Genomic DNA, 15,517 nt, shown 5'->3' with positions numbered 1-15,517 from the left:
AAGGTTCTCATGAACACATTTTAGTATCCGGATGTTTTTGGCGTGAACGCAACATTTCGGAACTATATCGGAACTAAAGTGGGAAAAGTACTGCGGTGTGAAAGCGCCTAAGATTATAGATAATTGCTCCATCCCCAAGTTAGCTGAGTGCTCTCGCTCAAAGCTAACTTGTTACTGCGCTAGTGAAGAGAGTGTCCTCGCTCCCCTCTCACGGCAAACAATTGGTTCCTGTTCCATCCTCCAGTTAGCTGAGTGCTCTCGCTCAAAGCTAACTCGCTACTGCGCTAATGAAGAGTGTCCTCGCTCCCCTCTCACTGCCCACAATTGGTTCATTACCCGTTCCATCCTCCAGTTAGCAGAGTACTCTCGCTCAGGCTAACTCGCTACGGCGCTAGTGAAGAGAGTGTCCTCGCTCTCCTCTCACGGCATATATACTGTTAACTGACTTGTTTTTTCTTACCCCAGTTAGCAGAGCGCTCACGCTCATGCTAACTACTATTGTGTTAGTGAAGGGAGTGCCCTCACTCCCCTCTCACTGCATATATTGTTTCCTGGCCCGGTTATTTACAGTCAGCGGAGTGCTCTCGCTCAGACTGACTTAAGCTGCCACCAGCAATTAGTGTGGAGTTTTCGTTGGTGCTGTCACTATGTTTAACTCTCCCGGCTGTAACACCTGTATGGCTCCTCTTCAACCAGAGGATGGTCATGACCTTTGCCCCTCTTGTCTTGGCCTTGAGCATCTGAGGGAGGGCCTTTCGGAGGACCCGTGCATGAATTGCACCACCATGCAAGAGCTGCTAGACTGGCCGAGGTAGAACTACTGGCTGAGGGTGGCCTTCCCCCTGCACAGTCGACTCCAGCCCAACCTACCCATCCTAGGCGTTGGACCGCAGAGGCTGCGGGTGCTCCGCCCAAGAAGAGGACTAAGCCTGATAGGGTGGATCTGCTAACTACTGAGCTAGCCCAGATGAAGTCACTCCTCCTGGCTCTCCATTCTGTTGCCCGTACAGAGCACGCCGCTGCACCCAATCCACCCATGGCTGAGCTGGTTCCAGAGGACGATGTGGTCTCGATGGCAGCTTCAGCCACTCATTTTAATGCGTATGACGGGGAGGGCCCATCCCATGCTTCTGGGCCTGGCTCCTGTCCCTCAGCTCGTGGATCCTCGGAGGGGGCAGATGACGGCTCCATGGGTGCCGTCATTCGCATGGCACTGGCTCGCCTGCAGCTGGATGTACGGCAGCCAGAAACAGCGCCTGCCAGTGCGTTCTTCAGGCGCACTCTGGCACCTGCCACCTTTACCGTTCCTCCCTCTGGTGAGTATCTGAGGGAGTTACATGCATGTTGGAGGGACACTAAGGCTCTTTCCCGTCTTACGTCCGATGGCCGAGCCCTGGCAGCCATGCAGGATGCAAGATTTGGCCTTGACCACATGCTGACTGTTGCTTCCCTCATGTTTCCCCTGACGAAGCTCTGAGGTCGGATGCCAGGTTCCCTCGACCCCAATGTCGCGTCACTGATGACCTGCTCACTAAGGCTTATGATACAGCAGCGCACATTAGCCGTATAGGCAATTCCCTCTCTCACCTCTTGCTCGCCCTCTCAGCTTCCCTGCAGCAGGATGCTCTCAGCGCTTCCTCTACCAGCCTCAGTGACGCCTCATTACACAATGATGCAAATTAGTCGCTTTTCGGCGCCTTCCCGCTTTTTTAACGCTGATTTGGGTGACACGAGCGTAACGTGGTATATGTCTCGTCTGAAAGGAGTGTAGACCTGTATGAGGTGTGATTTGTGCCAATGAACGAACTCACTGAGCTCACTAACGTGTTGATCGTCGCCTACCATGCCGCGAACTATGCCGCGAGAGAAGTAACGTGACACTCTCGTCGCCACCCCTCTCGTCTGAGAAGCTACATGACGTCTGCGTCTGAAGTTACTTTACTTTGGTAGTTATCACCTAATAACCCAGTAATGTTACAGCTACGCTGTTCAAGCGAGACTCTATTTCAATATAGTTTTGGTATTAAAATAATGTTACACCCCTTGTATGCCCTGAACGCCAACCACAGACAAGAATATATATTTGTAATTATCAAAATGATAACAAAGGCTGAAAAAACAGGAGAAGCCTGTCTTCTCTTGGTCTCCAGCAGAAAACGCCACTGTGTATCACCAGGTCTTCATAGTTTTGTGTGTAAAATAGATCGCTGCAGTGAACACGACTTTATGTATTTGTTTATGGTTTATTTGATATGGAGGGATGCAGTATATAGAAGTTCAGAGAAGAAGCAACCCCTATATATTGTTTATTTTATTTCGTTTCATTTTGGCACCATGGCAGAGGCAAATATAGAGTTAATGTGCGGAGATTATAATGTCCCGTTTACTAAAATATGTATTGTTTTATGATGTTTAGTTGACAAAATAGTCACTGAGCTAAATTTTGCTGCACTCAAGCATACATCTGAAGACAAGAGTTGTGTCTGCCTTTGGCCACAAGGGGGAGTATTGTATATTTATATTTTGTATAGATGTTGCAACTATACAGAGCTTTGGCAATACTATATGTAACTGAGGTCATGCTAATAAAGCTATTGAATTGAGTATACCTTTAAGTGAGCTGTCAGGAGGAAACAAAGGTTCACCAACACATTGCACTCTACTGCTGAGAAAGGCTGTGCAAAGACGTGACACGATGTGCTGCAATGTCTGTGTATTTTTGAAGAAAGTAATAACTCGCACTGAATCCTAATACATTACTTTATTTCATTATTTTCCCCCTTCATTTGAGAAACACTATCCAATGATTTATTATGTTTGTGTTACACCATTACTGAATTAATTCTAAAAACAAGAATAACCTACATACAGCAATAGGGAGCCCTGGATCAAGGACGGACAAAACAAGGACACCACACATGATTCTTTTCCAATTACAGTATATTTATTTAAAGAGAGTAACTCAATTGTGATATCAGTTCATCAGTAATGTGTGTGTAGTGTATGAGTGTGTGATGAGTCAGCAGGGCCGGACTGGGACCATAGGTCAGGTCGTGAATTATACACCCATACCAGTTTGTTTTGGGGGCGTTTTGCTGGATGTATCGTCAATATTTACAACGTTGCTGCCCTACTCAGTTGCAATTTCCCTTGTGCTGGACCCTGAATCTTGAATTGTCTTGTCAACCTCCTCAGCATCTGCTGGTACTGAATAAGAACCAGCATTGGGATGGATTAAACTCTGATCAATAACTATAACTTATTGAGAGAACATGAACATAGCTTGCTTATACTGTTGTCATTACATTTCCTTTGGTTTTGTTCAGTGTCAGTCATAGCCTATTGAAACAGTTTCCTCTGTACCTGCCAGTTCTGTCCACTGAGCTCTGCCTGCATCTCTCCCTCAGGGCCATCACCATCAGCATCATCTGATAGTGGAACTGAATAAGGAGAACATGTAATCATTAACAACTATTTATGAAATAACATTATTCAAGAACATATATTATGCAACACTTATTTTATCACTAAGTTGACCCTGTATTTGCATGGCCTGATACCATAATGATTGTCTCCCCTTTATAGGCAACATAACCATCTCAAGTTATTCACTCACAGTATGAGGGGTTTGTAGCCCCCCAGTTAGCTGCAGTCTAACGGTTATATTACATATATTTGCCTTGAGTAACATTAAGGACATGTTTGGGTTTTGTGTTGCCTTATAGTCTCCAGTCACACAGGGCCTGCCACTAACTTAGCATTGGACTGAGAAACTGTTTTGTTGACAGTCGATGTGCACATCAGGCTACAAGAAAAGTGGATCATATCACTCCGGTTCTGAGATCATTATACTGGCTTCCAGTCTGCCAAAGAATTGATTTTAAAATACTACTGCTAGTTTTTAAATCTCTAAATGGCTTAGGACCGAGGTATATAGACGACCTCCTCCATCACTATGAAGCATCCAGGAGTCTCAGGTCTTCTGGGTCGGGTCTGCTCTCTGTTCCGAGAATAACCACTAAACATGGAAAAGCAGCTTTTAGTTATTATTCCAACAATTTGGAACAAACTGCCTAAATTGTGCACGTCCGCCGAAACACTTCCTATTTTTAAAACTAAAAACGCACCTATTTGCCACTGCTTTTAATTGAGCTGCCCATACTCACACTACAGTATGCCTTTTTAGTCATGTATTCTGTACCTGCTGTGTTTATTTATTTATTTAATTTCATTACCTTTGCTTATTATGCCTGTTTTTAAATGCCTTTTTAATAATGTATTTGTTCTTAAATGTCTTTTAATCTGTAGAGCACTTTGAATCGCCACGTGCTGAAAAGTGCTATAAAATTGCCTTGCCTTGCCTTGCCATAATGTTCGCTCACTTACATTCTGCTTCGTCATTCTATACCATACGGGGGTTCTGAATAAATCAGTGATTTTAGCACATTTAGCTTCCTTTCGTTGCAGGATGGGGGTCCGTCCTTCCACAATGATTAACCTTGCCGTCAGTTTCAGTCTGTCCAGTCTACACTAATGTAAACAGCAGCGCGCTGGTCTCGTGAGAAACGGAGAGTGGAACAACCAATCACATCTTCAATATTCTCCTGAAATTGAAATGTGCCCATTCGCTAGTCTGACAGGTGCGTGGTTCTCACTGCGCCTCATACTGGTGCAACTTCACAAATATATGCCGCATTAATGGTTTGGCCTGCAGTCACCGCATCTGGGCTGAATTACACACCTATTATTTTAGTCCTGTGTGTTTATTAGAGGCCATGTCAGCAACATCATATTATGCCAGCGTTGCGTTCACAAGACATACAAGCCACAAGCTGGCAATCGAAACATGCTACAACCTGAGGGACAATGAATGAGACACACAGACACACCCACACACACCATGAGGGAGGGAGGGAGGGACAGCTGATCGCCGTGCAGCAATCAGCTGTTCCCGAGCAGAGAGAGAGAGAGCTGCTAGACACAACTCTTATTAATCCCCGTACCAGATACTATACAATGCTGACAGAGGTGAGACGTACGTTATTAACACGCTTATCCACACGTAAATCATTCACGCGCTAATGCACACGCACGTCGTTCACGCGCATATCTAAAGATAGCACTTTCAAACTACGACGCCGCCACGTGAGCGCGTACTTTGAGCGCACCTACGTCGCCGTGACGTCTGACAACGTCGTGACGTCGCCTGTATTGTACGTCAACCCATTCAAAATTGATGGAGGCGTTGGCGCACGTTGACACGTTAGCTCTCCGCTTAGATATCTGTTCTTTGGCACAAATGACACCTCATAGACTAGAGTGCTGACTGCTGACGGAGAGCACCGGAACACCGCTCCAGCTCTTCAAATATTGCAGTACCCATAAGGAGCCGTACATATGCCGCAGTGTTTGCGTGGCTGTGTCTTTAGTTGTAAGCAGCACAGTGGTGATCTGTTGTTATTAGCATCTGGTTAGCTAGCTATGCTAACGAATTTAAAGAGCTTCTACGGTGGCCCTGAAGTGCAAGACACCACAGCATTTCACAAAACACAACAGCATTTCACAAAACGCCACAGCATTTCACAAAACACCACAGCATTTCACTAAACGCCACAGCATTTAAGAAAACACAACAGCATTTCACAAAACGCCACAGCATTTCAGAAAACACCACAGCATTTCAGAAAACACCACAGCATTTCACTAAACGCCACAGCATTTAAGAAAACACCACAGCATTTCAGAAAACACAACAGCATTTCACAAAACGCCACAGCATTTCAGAAAACACAACAGCATTTCACAAAACGCCACAGCATTTCACAAAACGCCACAGCATTTCAGAAAACACAACAGCATTTCACATTGGACGGAAAGGGTATTCCTTAGGGAGAACACTTCTTATTTGTGATTGGACAGAGCCAGCCATAGAAGCACTGCTGTGATTGGTTGGTTTTGCTGCCAGTCAAGAAATGACGCTTTGTGATTGGCCCAACACATCAGCCGTTAGCTGTTAGCACACACACAGAGCTCACAGCTCCTCATATCTGTTCAGAAACTGAAATAAGTTAAACAAGTACAAAACACAGACTGTCTATGTCATGGCGAATACAGTCGCTGCTTTATTTATATCTGTATGACGTTGTTGTGAGTGTGGACGAAGCAGCTACAGGTTAGTTTAGCCTGGTCGATCCGATTCCGATAGGATTTACATGGAGATACGGCCCGCCCCCTCTCCAGCGTCTTGTTTGAATGACAGGAGTAAACACAGAATTAATGCTTTATTCATTCATGGTTTTTAAGGGGCTTATCTCCATGTAAATACTATGGTAGACTACCCAATATTCGCATCGCTCTAATCCAGGGGTGGGGAACCTCCGGCCCCCGGGCCGTATACGGCCCGCGAGACCATTTGGTGTGGCCCTCGAGGTAATTTATAAACACGCAAAAAAGAAAAAAATTAAAGAAATCTAGACCGCAAAATAATTAAACAAGTGAGTGCCTGTTTTTCCTGGCCAAGGTCAGGGTCCTTGAACACAACACAAGCCTAACGTGTCATCACGTGGTATATGTCTCGTCTGACAGGGGTGTAGTTCTGACGGAGAGCACCAGAACGCCGATCCGCTCCTGCACTTCCAAAAATTGCAGTACCCATAAGGAGCCGTACACATGCTGCAGTTTTTGCGTGGCTGTGTCTTTAGTTGAAAGCCCAGTGGCGATCTGTCATACTGATCATACAGTCAATAACTTTGTTGTTATTAGCATCTGGTTAGCTAGCTATGCTAACGAATATGAGAAGCTTTTTCTACAACCAGTGAGGTAAAGGCACATCTTTATATGATCATTATAGTTATAAAAAAATAAGAGAATAAAGTAAACCGGTATAAAATACTATATGACAGTAAAAAAAGTTGTTATTAATAAACAAGAATACAGTTTGAAAGGAGAGTGATTTGTAAAATATCCATAAAGAAAAAGAAAATCTGCTTACAGTTATGTTTCATATGGGTGTTGAGAGATGTTTCCATAGATCTAATGGTGCTCTCAAAGTGCACCAGATTTAAAGAACATTTAAAAACAAATCTTCCCGGACCCCCCTAGAGGAGGTTAGGTCCCCCCCACTTAAATAATGTTCACATGGATAGGAAACTAAATACATTTGCACACATCTTGTGTCCATATCTTTCTGTTTTGGTGGTCATGCCACAACCGTGCACGTGCATGCATGAGTCATGGCAAGATATCTGGATTAAGAGGTTGCTTTTTCTTTGCACAGCATGAAAGAAAGGTGAAATGAATGGGCTGTGATTTTAGTATTTTTAAGCAGAGGTCAATAATTTGTACGGCCCTCGGAGGATGTTGAAAACATTGAAATGGCCCTTGAGAGGAAAAAGGTTCCCCACCCCTGGTCTAATTGCTCGAGTTTCACCGCGGCTCTCAGCTGTGTTTGCTCCTGTCATTCAAACAAGAGGCGCTGGAGAGGGGGCGGGGCGTATCTCCATATAAATCCTATGGGAGATACCAACTACAACAAAATGAACATATTTGACCGTAATTTAATTGTAATACATGTTTCAAAGTGATGCCGAAGCAGCTACATACTGATAACGGTTAGTAAAAACCATGAATTAACGCTTTGACAAGTCTGCAGATAAGACGGCAGGCGAAAAGCTTTTGAAATGCGTGCTTTCTGAATGGAATCGGATCCATCAGGCTCGTGCTTCTCAAAGTGTGGTCCGCGGACCACTGGTGGTCCGTGAGCGCCCCCTAGTGGTCCGTGAGTATATTGGTAACATTTTTAATTAATTAATTAATTAAAGTTTTTCGCACTCTCGCGGGAATATCTCCGCAATGGAGCGAGTTTAAGTTTCAATTGCATAATATAGCCCAGATAAACACCTTCATCACACATGTTGCCACTTGTTTGTACCATTTTCAGGCAATTTGTAAAAAACGATGTGTTTTTGGACATTTGTGGAGTTAGGTGGTCCGCGAGTGTTTTTTTATTGGTTAAGTGGTCCTTGGTATGAAAAAGTTTGAGAAACACTGGCTAAACTAACCTGTAGCTGCTCCGTCCACTCTCACAACAACGTCATACAGACATAAATAAAGCAGCGACTGTATTCACCATGACATAGACAGTCTGTGTTTTGTATATGTTGAACTTTTGTCCAGTTTCTGAACAGATATGAGGAGCTGTGAGCTCTGAGTGTGTGCTAACGGCTGATGTGTTGGGACATATTTCGCTGTCGGGTGTTGACCAATCACGAAGCGTCATTTCTTGACTGGCAGCAAAAACAACCAATCACAGCATCTGGCTGGCTCTGTCCAATCACAAACAAGAAGTGTTCTCCCTAAGGAATACCCTTTCCGTCCAATGTGAAATGCTGTGGTGTTTTGTGAAATTCTGTTGTGTTTTCTGAAATGCTGTGGTGTTTTCTGAAATGCTGTAGTGTTTTCTGAAATGCTGTGGTGTTTTCTGAAATGCTGTGGTGTTTTCTGAAATGCTGTGGTGTCTTGCACTTCAGGGCCACCATACTTTTCTACAACCAGGTGGAAGAGAGCTCTCTCCTGAGAGGCTAAAATAACGTCAGCTCAGTGAGGTTAAGACACACCTTGATATGATCATTATAGTTATTAATGAGACATTAGAGACTACATGAAAAACAGGTATAAAATACGATATGACAGTAACAAAAAAGTTGTTACAAATAACAAGAATAGAGTTTGAAAGGGGAGTGATTTGTAAAATATCCAAAAAGAAAAATCTGCTTACAGTTCTGTTTCATATGGGTGTTGAAAGATGTATCCATAGATCTCTTCATGTTGCTCTCAAAGTGCACCAGATTGATGCTTTCAACTTCAATATTTAAAACAAAATCTTCCGGGGGAGCATGCCCCCTAGAGGAGGTTAGGTCCCCCCCCCCACTTAAATCATAGGATAGGAAACTAAATACATTTGCATACATCTTGTGTCCATATCTTTCTGTTTTGGTGGTCATGCCACACCGTGCACATGCATGCATGCGCGAGTCATGGTCAGATATCTGGATTAAGAGGTTGCTTTTTCTTTGCACAGCATGAAAGAAAGTTTGATTTTAGTATTTTTAAGCAGAGGTTGAGTTCAATAATTTGTACGGCCCTCGGAGGATGTTGTAAAAATTGAAAGGAGTTCCCCACCCCTGCTGTAAATAATAATAAAAACCCTTGATTTATAACTTAACATCTCTGTCTCCTATTGATCTGAGTATATTATAAAGAATAGCAGTTAATTGAAGCATTATAGCACAGGCCTTTGTCAGATGGTATATTACGCTGTTTTTTTTCTGCTTCGAATAGTTCTCTCTTTTTTCACCACCTGTGTTTGCATCACTGATTACAAGCATTCACTCTGATATCTAGAGAGCTTGGGCGCCTGATGTCCACTTTCGTCCGGGGTCATACGAGGTCACACGTGACTTTCTTGACATAAATATTCGACATGCGCGAGACAGAAGATATCCAGTGCTAAGCACTGCCTCTGGCAGTTATCCAGGATTCATAGAACCATAGTTACATACGTAACTTTCGTTTTTCTAATTATAAACGAATAATATGAAAAATCTTAATGTACAATGTTTATCCCTCAGTACTTGAGCTCATTGGTTCCTACTGTAAATGTCAAAATGAAAATAAAACTCACACAAATATAGATTGGTGACAGGCAGCTAACGTATTGACATGTACATGTAGATTTTTCTCATGTTTCTCATCCAGAAAGAGGTAGATAATTGGTAGAGGACTATTTTCTGTTGCAGAGTAAATTCAGATCTTAATGTTTTCTATTTGTGATTGAAGGACAGTGCATGTGGGATTGAGTCAAAATAATGAATGTATTGGCGGAGTCAGGATCAGCTTTATTGTCAATTTGTCATGTACAGTATGTTTACACATTCGGAGCTTATTGCTCTCTATGAACGTACACAGAAATAGATACACGGCTAATATAAAGAACCAGTAAGCTGAACAGGACCAACTACCTGTGCATACATATATGCAGTACACCCACACAGCTGCTAGGTCATCTGCAGCCTTAAAAACAGACAAATAGACCAGCGGTTCCCAACCTACCACTAGTGGTCCACGAAGGCATTGCAAGTGGGCCGCCAAATAGTTTAATTCTTTATTTTTTTGTACAGGCTAAAGACACAAACATGGTCTTTAGCAATAACATAAAGAGATGACATTCCCATCTCAGACAACAACAAAACAAAAACAGAAGAAATAAAGATACAGTCGGTAGGATCACTTCAACATTTCACAAACAAAAATAGGTTGACAACCAAATACCACCAAAAACACAACATGGCACGCATATTTATTGTTCCTTTAATCCCACTCTTCGTTAGAGCTAATTATTTCCCATTTCATGGCGTGTTCAGCCACCCTTTGATTTTTTCTGGCAGTCATTTTTTTCAAAATAAATTGTATTTTTAATCTACTCTTCAAACACCTTAAATTAAGATTACTCCTTGATTGACTTGACTGAATATGTATTTTAGCCAGAAGAATAGTTGTATTTATTAACTGTGCGCGGTCTTCATCTAAAAGCCCAAATAAAATATGAAAGGGTGTAAATGTAAATTCAATATTTGTCGCCAAATAATTTGCAAAACATTCTGATTTGTGTGGAAACATTTTCATTATTAAGATTTTTTTTGTTTTAACCTCTTTTCCTTTCTCTTTCTTGATCCTCCTTGGTCATTACAGTCCTTATCTGTTCTGGATTTACAACGTGTCACATGTTCTGAATTGACTAATCAGAACTTTATTTAGCCTCCGTATTGTTTATGGTTGAATGTGGGCTGCGAAAATGTGATTCTTAAGTGGGCCCTGAGTTGAAAAAGGTTGGGAACCGCTGAAATAGACTATTCGATTGCAACCCAGGCCTGTAACTCTGCCAAGAAGAAGCGGCCATCTCCTATCACATCTTAATCATTTTGTTCTTTCCCCCTTACACAGCAAAACGCCTGCAAGATGCTGAAGAACGGTGAAGCAGGGCCTCACTTCATGGCCTCTCCTCAGTGTGTGGGCTACAGCCGCAAGACAGCGCTGCCTCTCTCCATGGACATGTGTCTGCCCGACCTGACGGAGATCCTCAGGGCCGTCAGGCTGTGGGTGAAGAACACCTCCGCCCGCTCCGTCTACATCGCCACCGACTCAGAGTCCCACAGCAGGGACATCCAAAAGCTCTTCAACGGCAAGGTGTGTACAACCTCTGTGATGCATTCACATGTGTCATAAATTACTTCTGGCTTCATTTCTGTCATGTGTTATAACAATCAGACTGCTTGATTTATCCTGGGAGGGGGCAGTTTCTCCATTTTAGGATGAAATAAAATAAAAGATAAATACAAAAATGTAATGGACTCGCTTCTTTTTGACTGTGCTAGTTGTCACAACTAGCACATTCTTTACACAGTCAACATGCCTTAACCCAGAAGACCTTGAGTCTGAGTCCAGATTTGCATGCAAACTACGCCATTTGTCTAAAATGGAAATATTACAGTTTTTGACACCAAGCATTTTAAGAATGTCCAAAAATGGTTTATTTGTGTTTTTCCAGGTGAAAGTGGTGAGTCTACAGCCCGACTCGGCCCAAATGGACCTGTACATCTTAGGCCGAGCCGAGCACTTCATCGGCAACTGTGTCTCCTCTTTCTCCGCCTTCGTGAAGAGAGAGCGGGACGTCCACGGCCTCCCATCATCCTTTTTTGGCATGGACAAGCCTGGAAAATTAAATCAAAAAGAAGAACTCTGAGAACAAAGGTTACATGGTCATCCTGGAGGACTGTAATGAGGAGGTGAGGGAACAAGTGGAAGGCAAAGAATATTTAAATGTGACATGAGGGTTCAGGAAGGCTGGTCCTGTTTTAGAATGGGTTTTAATGTGAGAAGGAGGAAGGGCTTATAAAGTATGATGCAGCATGTCAGTACTGTCTGTGAAAAGTGCTATGATATGGACACAGCTGCCACCAAGGAAAACTATTTTTGTCTGTTACCTGCTTGAAAATCCAATATTTGCACCCTCCCAAGATTTTCCATCCATAAGCCTGTCAAAGCTAGTTTTCCTTACGATCAGGAAAAGCAACAGATCCTCTAGCATTTCCTTTAGCTTCTGCCATAGTCTGTGCTGCCACCATGCTTTGCAATCCAGACATGTTCGCAGGACCTCTGGTGACCTCAGTGAACCCTGAAAAAGACGGCAGTGCCAGTGATCATGTTCCCTCCCTCTCTTTTTCCCTCTTCTCTTTCCACCCCTCCATGTCTTTTCCTGCTTGCTCTTTCCTTTCCTCTCTGCCCTCCATTCCAAGGAAGGAAAAAGGAGACCGTTAACTGAACAGTATTGATATTCATTGAATGTGAATAAATGTATTAGGATGACAAAAAAGTAGATTTGCAGAGGTTAAATTGATTAAATGCGGTTGTGGAATGTGTGTCAAGCTAATTGTGTTCCTCTGTGAATGCAATGATTTTTAAGTCGAATGTTTTGTATAATGTTTTCCAACATTAAAGTGATGCACACTATTTTGTTTTAAGTACAAACCGCCTCTGTTTACATCCGTGAGTGCAAGCTTAGCTGTGAGTACGGTGGAATCAGCTGATATACTAAGCTATGTTGAGACCTGGTTGCCAGTTAAGCCAGGGAACCCTGCATCTGTATTCTTCATAATGCTAGTGTTGCGTTTAACGCCTTGTTATTCACATTCGACGTTTTACGTTTTTTGAGACTGTGTGCTTAACTCTAAAATACATGCTCACTTTAGAAGCGCATTTTTTTATACGGGTTAATGTGTTTTCATAGGTTTTCACACGCACCTCTTTACGGGGATATGTGTTCGAATCTGGCAACCGTGTTGCGGGACCGCTGTGGGGATGAGCAGCGGCTAATGGCTGACTGGGAGTTCTGATTAGCTTGCTGCTGGTAAGTCTTTATCGACATATTTGTGTCTTCTGTAAAACGCTGTGTTTGTATTACAACGGTGTAATGTGACTAATGTGATTTTTACATTTTTGTATGGTGATATATTTTATGGATTTATGCCCCTCCTGCTAGCGATAGCCAGGTAATGCTACCAGTCCTGTGGCTTCGGTTACTAGTGTTTGTCGTTGCTAGGCCGGTTTTGTGGTCTCGTTATGGTCTGCATTTGGCATAAGCTAACGGTGGTTAGCTCTGCCGAACGCTTCTTTAAAAAAACATTGCTAACATCGTTTGAGCAGCTATTAATCCGCGGGTTATCAACCTGCTACGGCGGACGCATTGTTGTCATTGTATATCCTGGAATTCCACTGAGGTCTAACAGCGAAGTTTATGCCTGCCGGTTAACGGGCTACATGCAGTTAGTCAGCTAAAACGGTGTAGTGGCTCCCCTGTGTGTATAATACATAAGAAGCCGTGGTGCAAAGTAACTAAGTAGACTTACTTAAATACTGTACTTCCACTACAATTCAGAGTTACATAGTGTACTTTAACTCCACTACATGTATTTAATACCTTTAGTTTCTTTACATATTTGGATTAATGATGTGAAATACAATCAAGTCTTAAATCAGACTTTATACCTGGAGTAAATTAAAGCTGAGTACTTCTCCCACCTCTGCACTTAAGTAACATAGTGAAAATATGTTTTATTTGGGCCAACTAAAATCTAACATAATAATTTCTCGGGTGTATTGTAACATCTGGAACAAATATCATTAGGCTTTACCTACGCTTGTGTTTCCACAGGTATAAGGACTTGTCAAGACTAAAGATTACTGAGCTGCAGTACAGGTGTCAGTGTCATGATAGCTAACTATCTCAATAAGAAGTCTGTCAATAGCTTTGACATTGAACTTTATTGATTCTTCCAGCCTGACTGTAAAAATGTGTATGATGCATTTACTGTGAAGGTTGTGAGTCACCATGAGTGTTTCCTTGCAGGTCTGTATTAACCATTGAATGTGTTTTCCCTAACAGTTTGTGATGTGGGACCTTGTTTTGGTGAACCATTCCTGAAGGTGCATTTGGAAGAAAGCCTACGAGTGCCAGGCCGTGTAGGGTTGGCAGCCGCTTTGCAACATGTCCAAAAGCAAGAGCTCGGAGTCGATCAAGGTGGTGGTCCGCTGTCGCCCAATGAATGAAAAAGAAAAGGCAGCCAAGTTTGAAAGGGTCGTCTCTGTCGACGTGAAACTGGGCCAAATAATTGTCAGGAACCCTAGGGAGGCTGCTGCCAATGAACACCCCAAAGTCTTCACTTATGATTCAGTATACGACTGGAACTCTAAACAAATAGATTTGTATGATGAAACCTTCAGGCCCCTGGTGGACTCAGTTTTACTTGGGTTCAACGGGACCATTTTTGCCTATGGTCAGACGGGTACAGGAAAAACATACACCATGGAGGGGGTGAGAAATGATCCAGAGAGGAGAGGGGTGATCCCAAACTCATTTGAGCATGTCTTCACTCACATATCCCGCTCCCAGAATCAGCAGTACTTGGTGAGAGCATCCTATCTAGAAATCTACCAGGAGGAGATCAAAGACCTGCTCTCCAAAGACCAGACCCGCCGCCTCGAGCTCAGAGAGAGGCCTGACACCGGTGTGTATGTGAAAGACCTTTCCTCATTTGTCACTAAGAGCGTGCGGGAGATTGAACATGTCATGAACGTGGGCAACCAGAATCGATCAGTGGGTGCCACGAACATGAATGAACACAGCTCCCGTTCTCATGCTATCTTCGTCATCACCGTGGAGTGCAGTGAGCTGGGTGTGGATGGGGAGAACCATATCAGAGTGGGCAAACTGAACCTGGTAGATCTAGCAGGAAGTGAAAGGCAGACCAAGACTGGTGCTCAGGGGGAGCGGCTCAAAGAAGCCACGAAGATCAACCTGTCGCTTTCTGCTCTGGGGAACGTCATATCATCTCTGGTGGACGGCAGGAGCAGCCACATCCCGTACCGAGACTCCAAACTCACCCGCCTGCTGCAGGACTCTCTGGGAGGAAATGCCCGCACAGTTATGGTGGCCAACATCGGCCCTGCATCCTACAACCTGGAGGAGACACTGACAACGCTGCGCTACTCCAACAGGGCTAAGAACATTAAAAATAAACCACGTATCAATGAGGACCCCAAAGATGCCTTGCTGAGGGAGTTCCAGGAGGAGATCGCAAGGCTGAAGGAACAGCTGGAGAAGCGCTCCGGAAAGAAGAAAAGGAGGAGGAGGAGGAGGAAGGGTGGGGAAGGGAGCGACGGTGAGGATCTGGAGGAAGGGGAGACGGAGGAGGATGAGGAAGAAGGGGAAGATAAAGGGGATTACTGGCGGGAGCAGCAGGAGAAGTTGGAGAGCGAGAGAAAAGCCATCATGGAGGATCACAGTCTGGTGGCTGAGGAGAAACTCCGGCTGCTCAAAGAGAAAGAGAAGAAGATGGAAGACCTGAAGAGGGAGAAGGACGCCGGGGAGATGCTGTCAGCCAAAGTGAAGGTGGGCTGATCC

At 43.7% G+C, this 15,517-nt stretch overlaps 2 protein-coding genes across 3 annotated transcripts in view; both read left to right on the top strand.

Moving 5' to 3' along the window:
- The window catches only part of pofut1 (protein O-fucosyltransferase 1), a 45,295-nt gene extending 32,710 nt beyond the window's left edge, over window positions 1–12,585 (top strand). Inside the window, exons 6-7 of the mRNA XM_034205039.1 lie at window positions 11,002–11,244; window positions 11,606–12,585. Of these exons, the coding sequence (XP_034060930.1) occupies window positions 11,002–11,244; window positions 11,606–11,800 (438 nt within the window). The 3' untranslated portion in view covers window positions 11,801–12,585. The remainder of the gene's footprint in view (window positions 1–11,001; window positions 11,245–11,605) is intronic.
- A 214-nt stretch (window positions 12,586–12,799) lies between these two features.
- The window catches only part of kif3b (kinesin family member 3B), a 28,541-nt gene continuing 25,823 nt past the window's right edge, over window positions 12,800–15,517 (top strand). Inside the window, exons 1-2 of one of the 2 annotated variants that reach the window (XM_034205038.1) lie at window positions 12,800–12,964; window positions 14,000–15,505. In XM_034205038.1, coding sequence (XP_034060929.1) covers window positions 14,102–15,505 — 1,404 coding nt within the window. In that variant the 5' untranslated portion in view covers window positions 12,800–12,964; window positions 14,000–14,101. Of the gene's footprint in view, window positions 12,965–13,999; window positions 15,506–15,517 lie in introns of those variants that run through there. The other variant, XR_004567932.1, reaches the window with a different exon arrangement.

The sequence above is a fragment of the Gymnodraco acuticeps genome, unplaced genomic scaffold (assembly GCF_902827175.1).
Source record: "Gymnodraco acuticeps unplaced genomic scaffold, fGymAcu1.1, whole genome shotgun sequence".
NCBI lineage: Eukaryota > Metazoa > Chordata > Actinopteri > Perciformes > Bathydraconidae > Gymnodraco > Gymnodraco acuticeps.
This window is presented reverse-complemented; position numbering and strand designations above follow the sequence as displayed.